The 14389-nt window shown below is 38.8% G+C and overlaps 1 protein-coding gene across 5 annotated transcripts in view; it reads left to right on the top strand.

Moving 5' to 3' along the window:
- The window catches only part of ZFAT (zinc finger and AT-hook domain containing), an 87414-nt gene that overhangs the window by 43781 nt on the left and 29244 nt on the right, over positions 1-14389 (top strand). For all 5 annotated transcript variants that reach the window (XM_084508454.1, XM_084508457.1, XM_084508456.1 and 2 more), the window contains 3 exons: positions 5475-5562; positions 9233-9382; positions 11948-12121. In XM_084508454.1, coding sequence (XP_084364580.1) covers positions 5475-5562; positions 9233-9382; positions 11948-12121 — 412 coding nt within the window. The remainder of the gene's footprint in view (positions 1-5474; positions 5563-9232; positions 9383-11947; positions 12122-14389) is intronic.

Below are 14389 nucleotides of genomic sequence, written 5' to 3'. Positions count from 1 at the left end.
TTCACTCCTCAAAAGTATAACCCACGAGCCCAGTTTTGTTCTGTCTAATGTTAGTATTTAAAACTTCTGTCGATTCCACAGGTGCAGAAGCAGGCTCTGTCTCTATATTATTCTACAAAATTACACAGTGATTTTTTTTTTTTTGGTTAATTAACAAATTATGGAAACTTTTGCTAGAAATACTCTTAGACAAGGGCAGATGTGCATGAGTTCAGTTTAGCTTGTTCCTTACTACAAGAAGGCCTGCAATTGCATGTCTGAGTAAGACCTGGAGCTATAATTGCAGGATTTTTAGCTGAGGATGTAATAACCCCGACAGATGCCTGACAGTGTTTGTGATTTGCAGGACTATGGCTAGCTTCCAAAAGCTCATCATATGTTTTCCTCTGCGTTAAAGATTAATTGTATCAGCTATGGAAAAAAATAAAAGAAAAACACAAAACATTCAAGTATTTTCAAGTATCAAACTATCAAAATGCACTGAGATTGAAATACTAGGAAGAAAAGAGAAAACAGTGTGGGAGGAGAGTTAAACATGGAGAAAGCAGTTTTAAGAATATTTATATACTGTAGGTGCTGGTTTGCTCTTCACAGTATTCTGACTTGGTCCTGAGGCAAATAAAATTGCTGTCATGCTAGCTTAGACACTTCCTGTAATTTGTCTTTCTTCTGTCATCAGTTTCTGTGTAGTACCTTGCTTTTCATGCCTCTTTTTTTTATTCTCCTTTTTTATTATTATGCTTCTCTGACATGTATATGCTATTGCTTGTGTAAAGCAATTATGCCTTGTTGCATCTTCTTCAGCATTCCTCGCAGCATCTTCTGTAAGATCTTGTTGCCTTTGTTTTGTTCAGTTGTTTTTGTTTTTTAATATATGTGCAATATAAAAAGCAGGAAGAGTTGAAACAGGCAAATACTGCAGCATGGGGAGAAAGTGATGCTAAATGTCTCTTTTTCCTAGTTTGTTCACCAACACAGTGTGCCTGGCATTGGGAGAAAATTCCTCTGACTGTTAGCTTCACAGAAGCTGTTTAAGGAAGGGGAGTGGTGATGGCCAAGAGCTGTTTTGTAAGCCAGTGTGATGCATTTGGCCCAAGTACTGTGCTCACCTGGCCATCAAGTTCTGAGGCCTCGAGCAGATGAGAAGCATTCAGTTTTGGCAGTGAGCACCAAGATCTGGTAGAGCTTTGTTACATTTCCTGCTCATGAAATAACATCAGTACAACTAAATGGACTAGAGTGTATTGTTGATTTCCGTATCACATCTGTCTCATTTGGGCTTGAACAATTTTAGAATGTCTGTGATCTTCATTTTGCACTACTAATGAACCTGTTTACAAAGCAGTTAAGAGTTCACATAGTCCCTTTTGAAATTAGTGGCAGTACTGCCACATAGATGGTGCTATATATCAATATAATTTCACTATCATCTGTTACTCTGTGTATGTTCATAGGATAAGGTAGTTGTGTCATTCAGAACGTCACTTTATGGGTGAGTGCATTCTAATCACCTGATAACATTGATGATGTTTTACCGTGTTGGTTGTGTTTGGCACTGCTTGGTTCATTAAATATTAACTTCATAGTGGCCCGTTGTTTTAAATAGCCAGAGGGTTGTTGGATTTGTTTGCATTGTTGGTTGTTTTATGGCTGTGTACAGCTACCCATGGAGTTATCTTGAAACACGTGCCTCAGAGAAGCAGAACTCTCTTCAGAGAGCTGTATGTCATAATATACATAGATATTGCTGCCCTTTCTTAGCACAATTCATTTACATGAAGAGAAAGGCATTGTGTTTCCTGTGTAAGTGGCCTTATTTCATAATGAACCATAGCACAAACAAGAAAATTCTGTGATAATAGCAGACTACTTTTTCACTGGGTTTAAAAATAGTTATGGACCTGATTAATTCTTGATTTGTGGAATTTAAACAGTATTTGCAGTCAGAAAACTAACTACTTTGGAATTATTTTAGCTTCTTGTATATTCTCAAGTAGGCTAATAGGGGGATTAAGCAAACCTCAGGAAGTATGGATGTGACTCTGAAATGGAAGTGCTTGATTAGATTATGCAGCTGGCTCTAACAAAGCTAGATCCATCCCACTTGTTACCTTATTTCATAGAAAACAAACCCTCAAAGGCATTTAAAAGGCAGGCAGTCTGATAAAGCACAGAATAAATAACTTTTATTCATAGCAAAGGAAAACTTGCATGCTGAGAATGTGATGAAGGTATTACTACAACCTCGGTCTAAGTCCTTCAAAGTGCCTCTGTCATTGCCTGTGACAAGGGCACTCTGAAGAGCTCAAGCTGTGCTAGGGGGACCTTCTTTGGGACCCTGTGTTGTGACCTAGGAGAGCTCTGAAATATTCAATTTGCAAGAGAGGATTTCTTACAAGCCAGCTTTGAGAGTGATGGGCTTACACTGAAGGACTAGTGCTGTAACAAGCTCTCAGGGCAGTGACAGAAGTATGCTTAAACAGTCAACAACTAGTAACTTAAGCCCTGAAAGTCTGTGACACTGACCTGGACAAACAACTGTGAAAGGTTTGACTGCAGCTGTATGCATTCTGTGAGACGCTGGAGCTTGGCTCTGCTCAGAAGTGCAAGCTGTTACACTGCAAAGGACGCGTTGTGAAGATCATAGAGTCATGAGGATTGGGTTGGAAGGGGCCTTAAAGACCACCTAATTCCAACTCCCTGCCATGGGCAGGGACATCTCCCACCAGCCCAGGTTGCCTAAAGCCCCATCCAGCCTGGCCTTGAGCACTGCCAGGGATGGGACATCCACAGCTTCTCTGGGCAGCCTGTGCCAGGGCCTCACCACTGTCTGAGGAAAAAAATTTCTTATATCTAATCTAAATCTGCTATGTTTTAGTTTAAAGCCATTCCCCCTTGTCCTATCACTGCACTCCCTGACAAAGTGTCCCTCCCCAGCTCTCCTGTAGCCCCCTTTAGTCCCTGGTAGGCTGCTGTAAGGTCTCCCTGGAGCCTTCTCTTCTCTAGGCTGAACAACCCCAGCTCCCTCAGCCTCTCTTCACAGGAGAGGCGCTCCAGCCCTTTCATCATCCTTGCAGCCCTCCTCTGGGCTTTTCTAGTATGTCCATGTCCTCCTTGTGCTAGAGGCCTCAGAGCTGAATGAGCTCTGAGATTACCCCACCATCATGTGGAAATAATATGTTTACTTGGTGCCTGTAATGTCGTGTTGCTCCAGAAGAGTATAGCAAGAAAGTAAAGTTGTCACAATTACAGCAGTAAAGTAGTATGTGGAGTGGATTTATCTTTTGTTATATAACTCTATGAGGCAAGGTGTATTTGTCCTCTTATTCTGGGCACAATCAGAAGAATTTTAAAAAGACCATCAATGCATAACTATAAATTAAATTTATGTTGATTATTTTTGTTGTTTTAGAATATATTTTTGAAACCAGTTACATCGCAAGTCTGAGGAATAGACCGAGATCTGTAAACATAAAGTTCACCTAACCCCTAAAGGATACTGTGCTTATACTTTTCTTACACCTGTCAAATTATTAACGTGATCATGCAACCCAGCCTCTGAGAAAGTACAAATATTGCTAAAGAGTTTAAGTAGAATTCATCTGTCAATTTTCATTTGAGTAATGTATTCATGTAGAAGTCCAAAATCATCAGTAGCAGGTTGGGGATAATAGATAACGTAATTTGAGAGATACTATTTCCTCAATTAACAGCTCTTTCTTGAGAGCATTTTGGCAGCATTGAATCTTCTTGAATCTCTTCCTCCAGAAACCAGCTAGTGGTCTCTGCTGTTCCACCTTCACTTGAGATTCTCAGGGCTCAAAATGGTGACTGCCCCAACTCTGTCTTAGCAAGATGCTCTACTTATGCTACTCAAGGTGTTAATCCTTCAGAAGCTGCCGTCTCCAGTCCCTGGGCATGGTTTTCTCACAGGAGCAGGTGACTTTCTAACAGTGCAGGCAGAATTCTTATTGTGTCATTGCCATATTAACTGCAGCAAGAGCTTCGTGTCCCATATCCTACTGTCAGGAAATTATTTATCGCTGTTTCAGCCAATGAGTTATTTCTTCCTTAGAGCTCTGTATGTGATACTGAATGCAAATACCTGCATAATGTTCCAAAACCCATTTACCATGAGAATTCTTCATTTTTTGCATTTCTTTTAAGAGAGAAGTCCATTTGTAAACGTATAACCGTAACATACAGACAATGCTAATTTCCTTGTATTATTTTCCTTAATATTCAGAGATGCTCTGTGGTCGCAGGTGAGAAACTGGTAGAGTCCAGAATTCTTATTATCCTTTTACTTCAGATTTCTTTTTTATAACACAGAAGTCATTCTCTTTTTGGTACAGTAATCTCCTGCGCTCTTCAATAAGTTACTTGTCTTCCTGAAATAACCAGTGAAATATCTGTTCTGTAGCTTCAAGTCATCTTTCCCAGTGAGTGGTTTGTAGATACACATCTCCCACAAGGTAGTATGTTATCTGGTTATCTGCCTAGTTGTCAAGACTTGCTAGACTTTCTTCACTCTATTTGTTATTTGATACTTCTCTCATATGTTAATCTGATCAGTGCAGAGGTGAGTAGGTGACCCATGTATTTGATAGAGTGTCTATCTGTTGTGTCAGCAGTTGCTTCTGGAAAGAGCACTCTCTTCAATTTATATCAGCAGCAAAGCTTATTTTAAATTGGGTAATTCTCCAATTAATGGAGAAAAGTCCTGCATTTTTGTGAGCCAGGTGCTTCTGGAATAACACTAAGATTACAATAGATATTACATTAAAATTGTATATAGATAGAATTGCATCAAAGCTCTCTAGTTCAACTTCTTGGATGGTGTTAACGCTTTTATAACATCGGTGACACTGATAAAAGCCAGAGGAGTCTGGAAGTCTTTAAATCAATATAGTAGAATAATGCTTTATTGGTAATATGTGAAATGCTGAATATTTATAAAACGTTAAAAATGTAGCCAGTAAGTAATGGCATCTGTCATTGTTAATTCTTCTGCTCAATTCCAGGCCATTAAGCAGTATTACAAATTCACATACTGGTGGATGTCTTCAGAATAATGAGATCTGATCCTTAGGTTTCAGAAGGGTGGATTTGTGAAATCACTGAAAAAAACCTGAATATTCCTGCTTCTATCAAATAAGTTTTACTCTGTTATGTGACTTTATCTTTCAGCTCCTGATTCCCTAAAGAGTCAGCCAGAAGATAATGCTTGCATTTATTGTGCATTTTCTCATGTGCTGTAACTTGGAACCCTACATTCATGAGGATTAATGACGTGCTTAGAATTCTTCCATATTTCTCCTTCAATTATTTCACCATAAATACCTTATTTTTTTTGTTAAAAAACAGAACCGTCAGTTATAACTTTGTTGAGAACTACGTATTACTGAATAATGGCTGCAGTGATTACACTAGTGGACTGATAATGCAATCTCTTTCTTTCTTGCTTGCTTAAGGATAAAAAGAGTTATTCCTGTCCTGTGTGCGAGAAGTCATTTTCTGAAGATCGACTTATAAAATCACACATCAAGACAAATCACCCTGGTAAGAAAAAATCAGGGAAAATTTCTCAGTCTTTCACAATAAAAGTATAAAGTTTAGAGTGAGCAGTGTAATGTGATTACATTGAAGGAAAAAAAAAATCTATTATAATCTAACTATTGCGTTTGCAGGTGTTAGAGTGAAGGAGTTATTGTTCCAGCTTGTGTGTTGTGTAGTAAATCAGGTAATTGTGCTAAGCAGTCTGTCATCACCTTGCAAAGAGTTAATGTCTATCCAAAATAGGTAGCAAAATAGGAAGGTGAATTCAAAATTAAGTATTGGGATGTCTGGAATTAGACCCCCAGACATTGTGTAACAGCACATGAGACATAACATTTGTATTGGCCATACATAAACTGACAGAAATGAGTGTATTGCACATTACTTTGTCTGTAAGTAGCTTGTTGTGATTGTAGGCTAATTCATGTGATGTCCCAAGGCTGAATCCAGGCATGCTCAGTTGGGATGTGGCTGGGCTAAACTCCAGGGGCAAGTGGAGCCTTCAGAAGGGCTCAGACTAGAACCTGCCATCATATTCTACAGACAGTATTAAGCAGGGTTGGACAAACATAGCTGGATCCAAGCTGACCACTAGAATTCATTCAAACTCTGTTTACACCTTGCTTTACAGTGCCCTGATTTTGTTCAAGTACAATGTCCATACTTTCCCTCTCAGTATTTGTGTGATGTTGGGTAGAAAGGCTCACTGCTGCTGTGGATGATGGAGAGATGACTGTATTGGGTAACATACGTTAATTAGTTCATTTTACAGTCATACTTACCACCCAATATAATTTGATATTAAGAAGAAAAATACCAGCCATGCTCAAACTGAGTTTGGAAAGGAAAAATCCAATTAAAATATCTTTTTTCGTTTCTGAAATATAACATAATGTGTAAAGCAGTAGTTTCTTATCTTCCTACTGCCACTAGATAGTGCTAGGCCCGTGTTTTTTAACATTTTCTTTTACTCTGAGTTCAGACTAGCTCCCACTTCAGCTGTCTTGTTTCCAAACCTCTTTATTTGGAGATCACTCTACAGCAGTTTGATTGGTGGAGGGCTTGTCATACATCCAGGAAATGTCCAGTGCACCAAACTGAGGTGAGGAAAGGTTTCTCTGCTGTGCTGTAGTCAGTGGGTATGCCACCCAGTAGGCATAGAAATTAAAGCTCAAGAGCTGTGCCTGTAAAGCTGTTGTGCTGTCTCATCCAGGGAATGTACAAGGTCTCGCTAAATAATGTAGTCTGCGAACTAGCAGTACTCTCTGTACTGTGCACAGCGCCCTGCTGTGCTAAACTCATGAATTTAAATACAATGAACAATTTATTTCATATCTGAATCCCTCTAAAAGCATAGCATAAATTTTTTTATCCGGCAAAGGGTTTTTTTTTTTAAAAAAACTCTGGATTATAATAGAACTAAGGTTGAAAAAACAAGAAGCAAAAAAAAAAAAAAAAGCACAGCCTATTATCTTGTATCCTCATTTCTAATTCATATATGTGAACAGAACTTATCTAATAAATCTGGTATTTTCCTGCCTTATCTCCGTGGTGCTAAAGAAATACGTCTAAGTTATGTCTGTGCAGTAGTTATGCAACAACTATTTTAATATATGGAGCATCATTAATGCACAGATCTTTCCCCTGTGCACACTGTCCTTGTAATCAGGCAGAAATCCTTTATTCTTACAACCTATTTAATTACAAGCCAAGTAAATGTAAGGGATCTGTTGGTATAAACTGTCAAGTACTGCAATGGAATGAGTGCAATTGTTTTTAAAAATGTAAATGGAAAATAATAAAGATGGAAGAAAACAATGGATACTGTTAAAAGGAATTGAATTTTAAAATGGCACATCAAAAATTAATTTAAAATGAAGTCATTACATATTTATCATTAAAATGCTATTTCTGTAGCTCCCCTACTCTTCCTCTCTTAATAACATTCAGCACAAACACTCCCATCTCTTCCATTTTCATCAAGTAGAAAACATGTTATTAACCAGTAATCCAGTACTCCTTCCTCTTCTAGGTTTACACAGAATAGGAGTTGAATTCCAGTCCCATGAAAGCAGTGGGACAAAAATCTATCTCTTTAGACTTTCGTAGAGCCAAACCAAAGAGAAGGGAGAGAGTTTGGCTTTATTGCCAAATGATTAGGGAGCTCAGCAGTGAAGGAGTCTTGGATTTTGGTCCCATGTCAGAAGTACCTGCCTTTTCACCCACTGTCTGATTTAACGTGAAATTTAATAGTCCTGAGATGTGAGAGGTATCAACATTCATAGATGCCTACTGAGCAGACACTAGCCTGAAGTCGTGAATCAAGGATCTAAGCCATGGAAGGTATGTCAGGGTTCAGACTTGTCTGTGATTTTTCTTGTTTGAGTGCTTTAAAACATAACCTTGCTCAGTCCACAGGCTTACGTATTTCCTTTTTGAGACTGTCTTCCTTGTACAAAATGAGTTCAGGCAGGATTTTTGTTTTCACTGTGGAAGCAGTTACTAGGACAGTAGTCATGGCAGTTCATATTTGGCAAAAATCTGTGCTTAGACTGTAAATTTCAAATTTTAATAATTTTTTTTTTGTGTGTGTGTGTAGCATGATAAGTCATTTTCTGACACAAAGACTCTGTGTCTTAATGTTTAGATGGCATGAGAGAGTGTTATAGTTTCATTGAGTCACTTTGATTCATTTGAAATACATTGAAAAATTGGTTTTATTTTTAGAAGCATTTGGCAATGTTTTCTTTATGTGTATTTGGGATGTTTAAATTTAATCTTCCTTATTTCAAGCTTTTTCACAGTGACACCTAAAATATTAAATCATATAGAGTAGAAACATAGAGTTGTGTGTATTTAGCCTGAATAAAAGAAGGCTAGGAGAAGAATCTTAATTGCTGTCCTGAGCTATTTGATATAAGGGTAAGAAGGTGATAGAGCCAGAATCTTCTTGGAACCACACAGTGAAGGGACATGAGTTAAAACATCGAGATTCTGATCAGATATTAGGAGAGTAACTTTGACTGTGAAGGTGGACAAGCACTGGAATAGAGTGGTTGTAGATTGACTGTTCTTGAATATGTTCAGAACAGGATTGGATGTGACCCCAAGCAGTTTGTTTTACCTTTGATATTGGATCTCTTAAATTGGCCCTGTTTGGAGCAGGTGACCTTAGAGGTCTTCCAATCATATTTATTCCACAAGTCTCCTTCTGATATTCAGGCATTCTGGGGAGCATAGCAGTGACTGAAGTGAATGGAGTCTGGAGATCCTTGACATCTCTGGAAATCTGAGGTGAAATCTTGAATAAAGCCTTCTGAAAATACCAAAGAAAAAGGCACCAAATTGGTTTGTTGGGAAGGTTCATCGATGGAAAATAGTTTGTAAGCCAGTGGCACACTCAAACTGTTACTTGTTTTTATCAGGCAGTGGGGACATTGAGTACACAGATCGGGAGAGAAATGTAAAAATACACTAAAAACGTTAAAAGAAAAGGTCCTAAATTTGAAGTGCTGTGCTCTTTGCTTAGGTTTTATCTGAGGGATAGGAGGGAAAGTAAAGCTTTTAAAAATGTGAAGTGTATCAGGATCTAGCTCTTCAGTTTTAGTTATATAACAGAGAACAAATTCCCTGATGTCCTTCTGATTTTTATTATCTATTACTTTTCTCTCAGAGGTTTCAATGACTACAATTTCAGAGATTCTTGGCAGAAGAGTTCAGCTGAAAGGACTTATTGGAAAACGAGCTGTGAAATGTCCCTATTGTGATTTTTATTTTATGAAGAATGGCTCAGACCTTCAGCGTCACATTTGGGCTCATGAAGGTAAAACTCTGGTTTTAAGTTTTCGTCCATTTCAGTCTCATATTCTTCACAAGCTTCACTGGCATAAAAAGAAACTGAAATCCTGTTGTTTTGATGTGTACATACAATTTCTGAGTGTATTTTAATTACATCATCAGAGTGTGACAGCTAGCTGATGGGGACATAAACAGTGATGAAAAACCCATAAGGCAATGCTGATCATATATAGATGTATATGACTTAAGGAAAAAAATAGTAAGATGGTAGCACAAAGTTTTAAAATCCCTGGGACTTAGTCTTGTTTACCCAATCTAAGATTCTAACAGGTGGAAGACTGTTCATGTGCTTTTCAGCTAATAATCTATGCAACAGATTGCGTGTGGCCATTGAGCACTATTTTGGATTCTTCATCCATTCTTTTTCATAAAGCAGATAATGGGATTTGGTGCGCTTGAACTGGTATTTTGGTTCCAAAGTGTTTTTGTCCATGCAGATAGTTTTGATGTTTATACTAGAACTGTGCATTTGTTTGAAAGCCTTATCTGTGAGCTTACCTGCCTGAGTACCACAGTAGTGGTCTCCAATAGCTTTCACTCCATTAAAGAGCTGAGGTAATGCAAATTGTAAGCTCAGAATAATTGCTTGTGGATTCCGTAGATAGAGTTTATGCTGCCAAGAAAGCTTGCTACCCATCTCATCGTAACTAGCAGGAGAGAGAGGTGAAGAAACATTTATTCCAAAATCAAAGCACGCAATCAAGTCTGCTTAAAAGTAGGCTATAATTCCTCCTGCTTGTAAATCTAGTTTTAAGATCATGAATATCAACCTAAAACTGCCAGAGCCTCACGAAACTGTTGAACTACTCCACTAGTTCTGATATATCCAACTTTTCTTTGAAGGATTTACTTTGTCCTTATACACCTTTGCTAGATGAGATACTGTCTGTCTCTCTCTTGTTACGTGGTTTGGATGGTTTGAAAGAAGTGAAATTCTAAGTGCTTGCATCTTAGACTGGATAAAAGATACCACTATGTGAGCCACTAGCAAACTTGATGATAAATAACAATAAAACACAGCTTTGAACATTCAACCTGTGCTTATATATTAAGTACCTAATGAACCCATCCTAAAAGAAGAAGGACATTCTTTATTGCAGTAAATAGAGAATTAGACTTATCAGAAGACTTCTGGAGAGACATTTCATTGTCAGGTAGTCATGACTAGTCGTGACTAGTCGGTTAGGCAGACTAGATTCTACTTTTAAGTGAAGGATGAACATGTCAAGACCAAAATATTCATATTTGAGTCTAAACTCAGTACTGCCATTCAGTAGAGAAGTATTTCATTCTAAAAGGACCAGCCTAACACCCCAGTCTCTTAGTAAGTTAAATGATGCTCTCAAGAGCTCAGTATTATTTGCTTAGATTTAAATTTAATACAGATTAAATTTCTTCTATCATAGAATGGGTTGGGTTGGAAGGGACCTTACAAAACATTTAATTCCAACCCCCCTGCCATAGGCAGGGACACCTCCCACCAGACCAGGTTGCCCAAAGCCCCATCCAGCCTGGCCTTGAACGCCTCCAGGGATGGGGCATCCACAGCTTCTCTGGGCAGCCTGTGCCAGTGCCTCACCGCCCTCAGAGTGAAGAATTTCTTCCTGGTGTCTAATCTAAACCTACCCTCATTTAGTTTAAAGCCATTCTTGTCCTATCGCTGCACTCCCTGACAAAGAGTCCCTCCCCAGCTTTCCTGTAGCCCCCTTTAGGTAGTGTCAGGCCACTGTAAGCTCTACTTGGAGCCTTCTCTTCTCCAGGCTGAACAACCGCAACTCCCTCAGCCTGTCTTCATAGGAGAGGTGCTCTTGATCATCTTCATGACCCTCCTCTGGACTTGTTCTAATATGTCCATGTCCTTCTTGTGCTGGGGGCCTGGAGCAGAATGCAGGGCTCCAGGTGAGTCTCACAGGAGTGAAGTTGAGGGGACGATCCCCTCCCTTGCCCTGCTGGCCCCACTGCTTTTGCTTCAGTACTGGATACGGTTGGCTTTCTGGGCTGCAAGCGCACATTGCTGGCTCATGTCACCATCCCTGGAGGTCTTCAAGAAATGTGCAGATTTAGAACTAAGCAGCATGGTATAGAAGTGGACTGTAGTAGTAGGTTAAAGGTTGGATTAGATGATCTTAGAGGTCTTTTTCCAACATGAATGATTCTATGATTCTGTTTTGAGCTTCTCATCAACCAACAGCCCCACATCCTTCTCCCTAGGGTGGCTCTCAATCCATTCTCTGCCCAGCCTATATTTGTGCTTGGGATTGCCCTGGCCCAGATGCAGGACCTCACGCTTGGCCTTGTTGACCCTTACGAGGTTTGCACAGGCACACTACTTAAGCCTGACAGGGTCCTTCAGGATGGCACCCCTTGTCAACATCCAAAGTGTAAAATGTCAACATTCAAATTTTAAGCTGTTGACCTCATTGCTTATGTTGCTCATGCAGTCTGAAATGTCTCTATTTCTTTTTCAGGGCAATGTCTACCCTCTCATCAAAATGTATAGCTTGTTTCATAGCGTGCTTTTTCTCTTTAGGTGTCAAACCCTTCAAATGTTCTCTCTGCGAGTACGCCACTCGCAGCAAGAGTAACTTGAAAGCACACATGAATCGTCACAGCACTGAGAAAACGCACCTTTGTGATATGTGTGGGAAAAAGTTCAAATCAAAAGGCACTTTGAAGAGCCACAAACTCCTTCATACCGCTGATGGTAAGTGCATATTTAATAAACCCAAGTTTGTTTTAGGGCAATAAATACTGTCTGTACTATAGGACCTTATAAGCTTTCTTCATTTGAACACTGAGCGCTACTTTAAAAGTTTGTTTATTCCCAGGAGATACTTCCATTCGTGTCATAATTCAAAAAGTTTTCAAAATTAATTTCTGTGAAAGCTGACTGTCTCTGGAATTTTCTGAAAATTTTGTGATGGCTTTGCATCCTTCTGGATCCTTTCAGAGAACTGTTGATCTCAATATTTGAAAATACATTTGAAAATACAAATAATTCCATGGCTAGTTTTACTGTCTTCTGGGAGAATATTGGTAGGAGTTGCCAACTCCAGTAGCCCAAAAGAGGAAAGGCTACTGCAGCTCTGTGTTCCCAGGTCTAATGAGTGGCAAGTTTGGGCATATATTTCTAAGAGACACATGCACAGCATATGCATTTGCTCAGTGACTTTAATATTTTTGTTATAATAACAGAAAAAAATGACATGCAAATCCCAAAGGAAGCATTGTCCTTTATTTCAGAATTTGGGCCACAACAGTACTGCATTCCGCTGTGATTTTCAAACTGAACTAAATGATTTAGCAGGGGAAGTTGTGCTGACCTTCATTATGACTTTGTACCTTAATCTTTGTTACTCATGCAACCTTTTAAAACCTAATTCCACTCTTTATTGACCGTGTCATTTAAATTCTTTTTCATAAAATATTTGCCTGTTCACTAGCACTGTCCTTTCACATAAGCACACATGTTCCCTGTTACATCTTTAGAATTTATTTGAAGTTTTTGCTCCAATAATACTTATTTATTTTTATGTATACTTACATCAATGTATATATTACTAGCGGAAGAGACATTTCTGTTGACATTACAGTGGTACGTACTTTAGGAAGCATATATAGTATTACAAAGTCAGTAAATCCTTTCTTATTCAGAAAGCACTTTCCAATATTTTCAAGTAACTTGGTCCGTGGCATGCAGATGTCGCACATATTGTATAAATCACATATGCAGGAATCAGCGGGTTCAGTTATTGAATCTTTTGCTGGTTCCTGGCAGGAGGAGAGAGCAAGCTGTATTTGAATAAAAACGGGAAGCTGGAGCACAATCAGACAAAGATCTCTTCCTATGGTGCCATAACAAAAAAAAATCCCCACATGGAGATTCATCTCAAAACCTTTCTGTTTCGTTTTCTCCATCTCTCATGTCCAGATAGTGAAATTTGGCAATGAACATTGAATTTGTTTTACCTGTTAGTTCTGTTTCTTCTACAAGTGTATAGGTGTGTAAGTAAGTACTGCAGTTCAGCTGAGGCTGCTTTGGAAATTTGGCACTGTGGAATTTTGGAAATTTTAGCTCTGTAGTAGTGCAGGAGTTAGTCTTGTCGGGATTAGCTTGAAAGGTATGAAGCTGGTTTCCAACATTGGTGCGCAAGGAGCTATATTCTCCTATCATTTACTGCCAAGTCAGGCTGAATCCTTGACTCTCGAGCTTTTATAATCTGGCTTCAGCCCATCATCGGCTGTAATGGCTGAGGTGAGTGCATGTTCCTTGTTGCTGCACCTCCCTCTTTGACTGGTACAAATGCAGTGTTTCAGGAATCCCTCTTACCTTTGGAAAACGCGTTTTGCACTCGCTCCAAGTGAGGACAGATTTCACTATGGAACTTTAGAGTCATTTTCTACACTAAGCCCACCCCAGTGAACTCTTTGTGTATTTCAAACACTTGTTAAAAATAAGGTAACCTTTGTCACCAGGAATGTACTGTATGATTTGTCAAGTGAATTTCAGCCGCTTGAACGCTGACAGTTTCTCTTTGCCCAGCGTCTCCTTGCACAGTGACAGCACTTCAAAACTTCTTGTTAGCACGCATCTAGTGTTCTTCAGTTATTTCACAAATAAATGAATTTGAAAGATGTTTCTGCTGTTTACGAGTCTTGTCTTCCTGACTTACGAGTCTAGGCAATTTTTGTTCAAATATCAGCCCTGCAAAGTCAATTTAACCGGTGGAATATAAAGTAGTTTTCTGTCTATTTTATTTCACTCAAGGGTGACATGATAGAAAACAATTCCACAGTCCAGGCTTATTACTGGTTGTGATTAAAAATAAACCAGAAAAAGTGGTTTTCATTATTTTAATTAGATATCAGAAATTGTATCAAGGTTTTTCTTAGCTATGTTTATGGAAGCTTTCATGCTCAGTGTAAAACGCTGAATTTTTTGAGTGAGATTCAGAATTTAAAGAAACCTGAG

The sequence above is a fragment of the Aythya ferina genome (genome assembly GCF_964211825.1).
Source record: "Aythya ferina genome assembly, chromosome: 2".
In the NCBI taxonomy this organism is placed as follows: Eukaryota; Metazoa; Chordata; class Aves; order Anseriformes; family Anatidae; genus Aythya; species Aythya ferina.
This window is presented reverse-complemented; position numbering and strand designations above follow the sequence as displayed.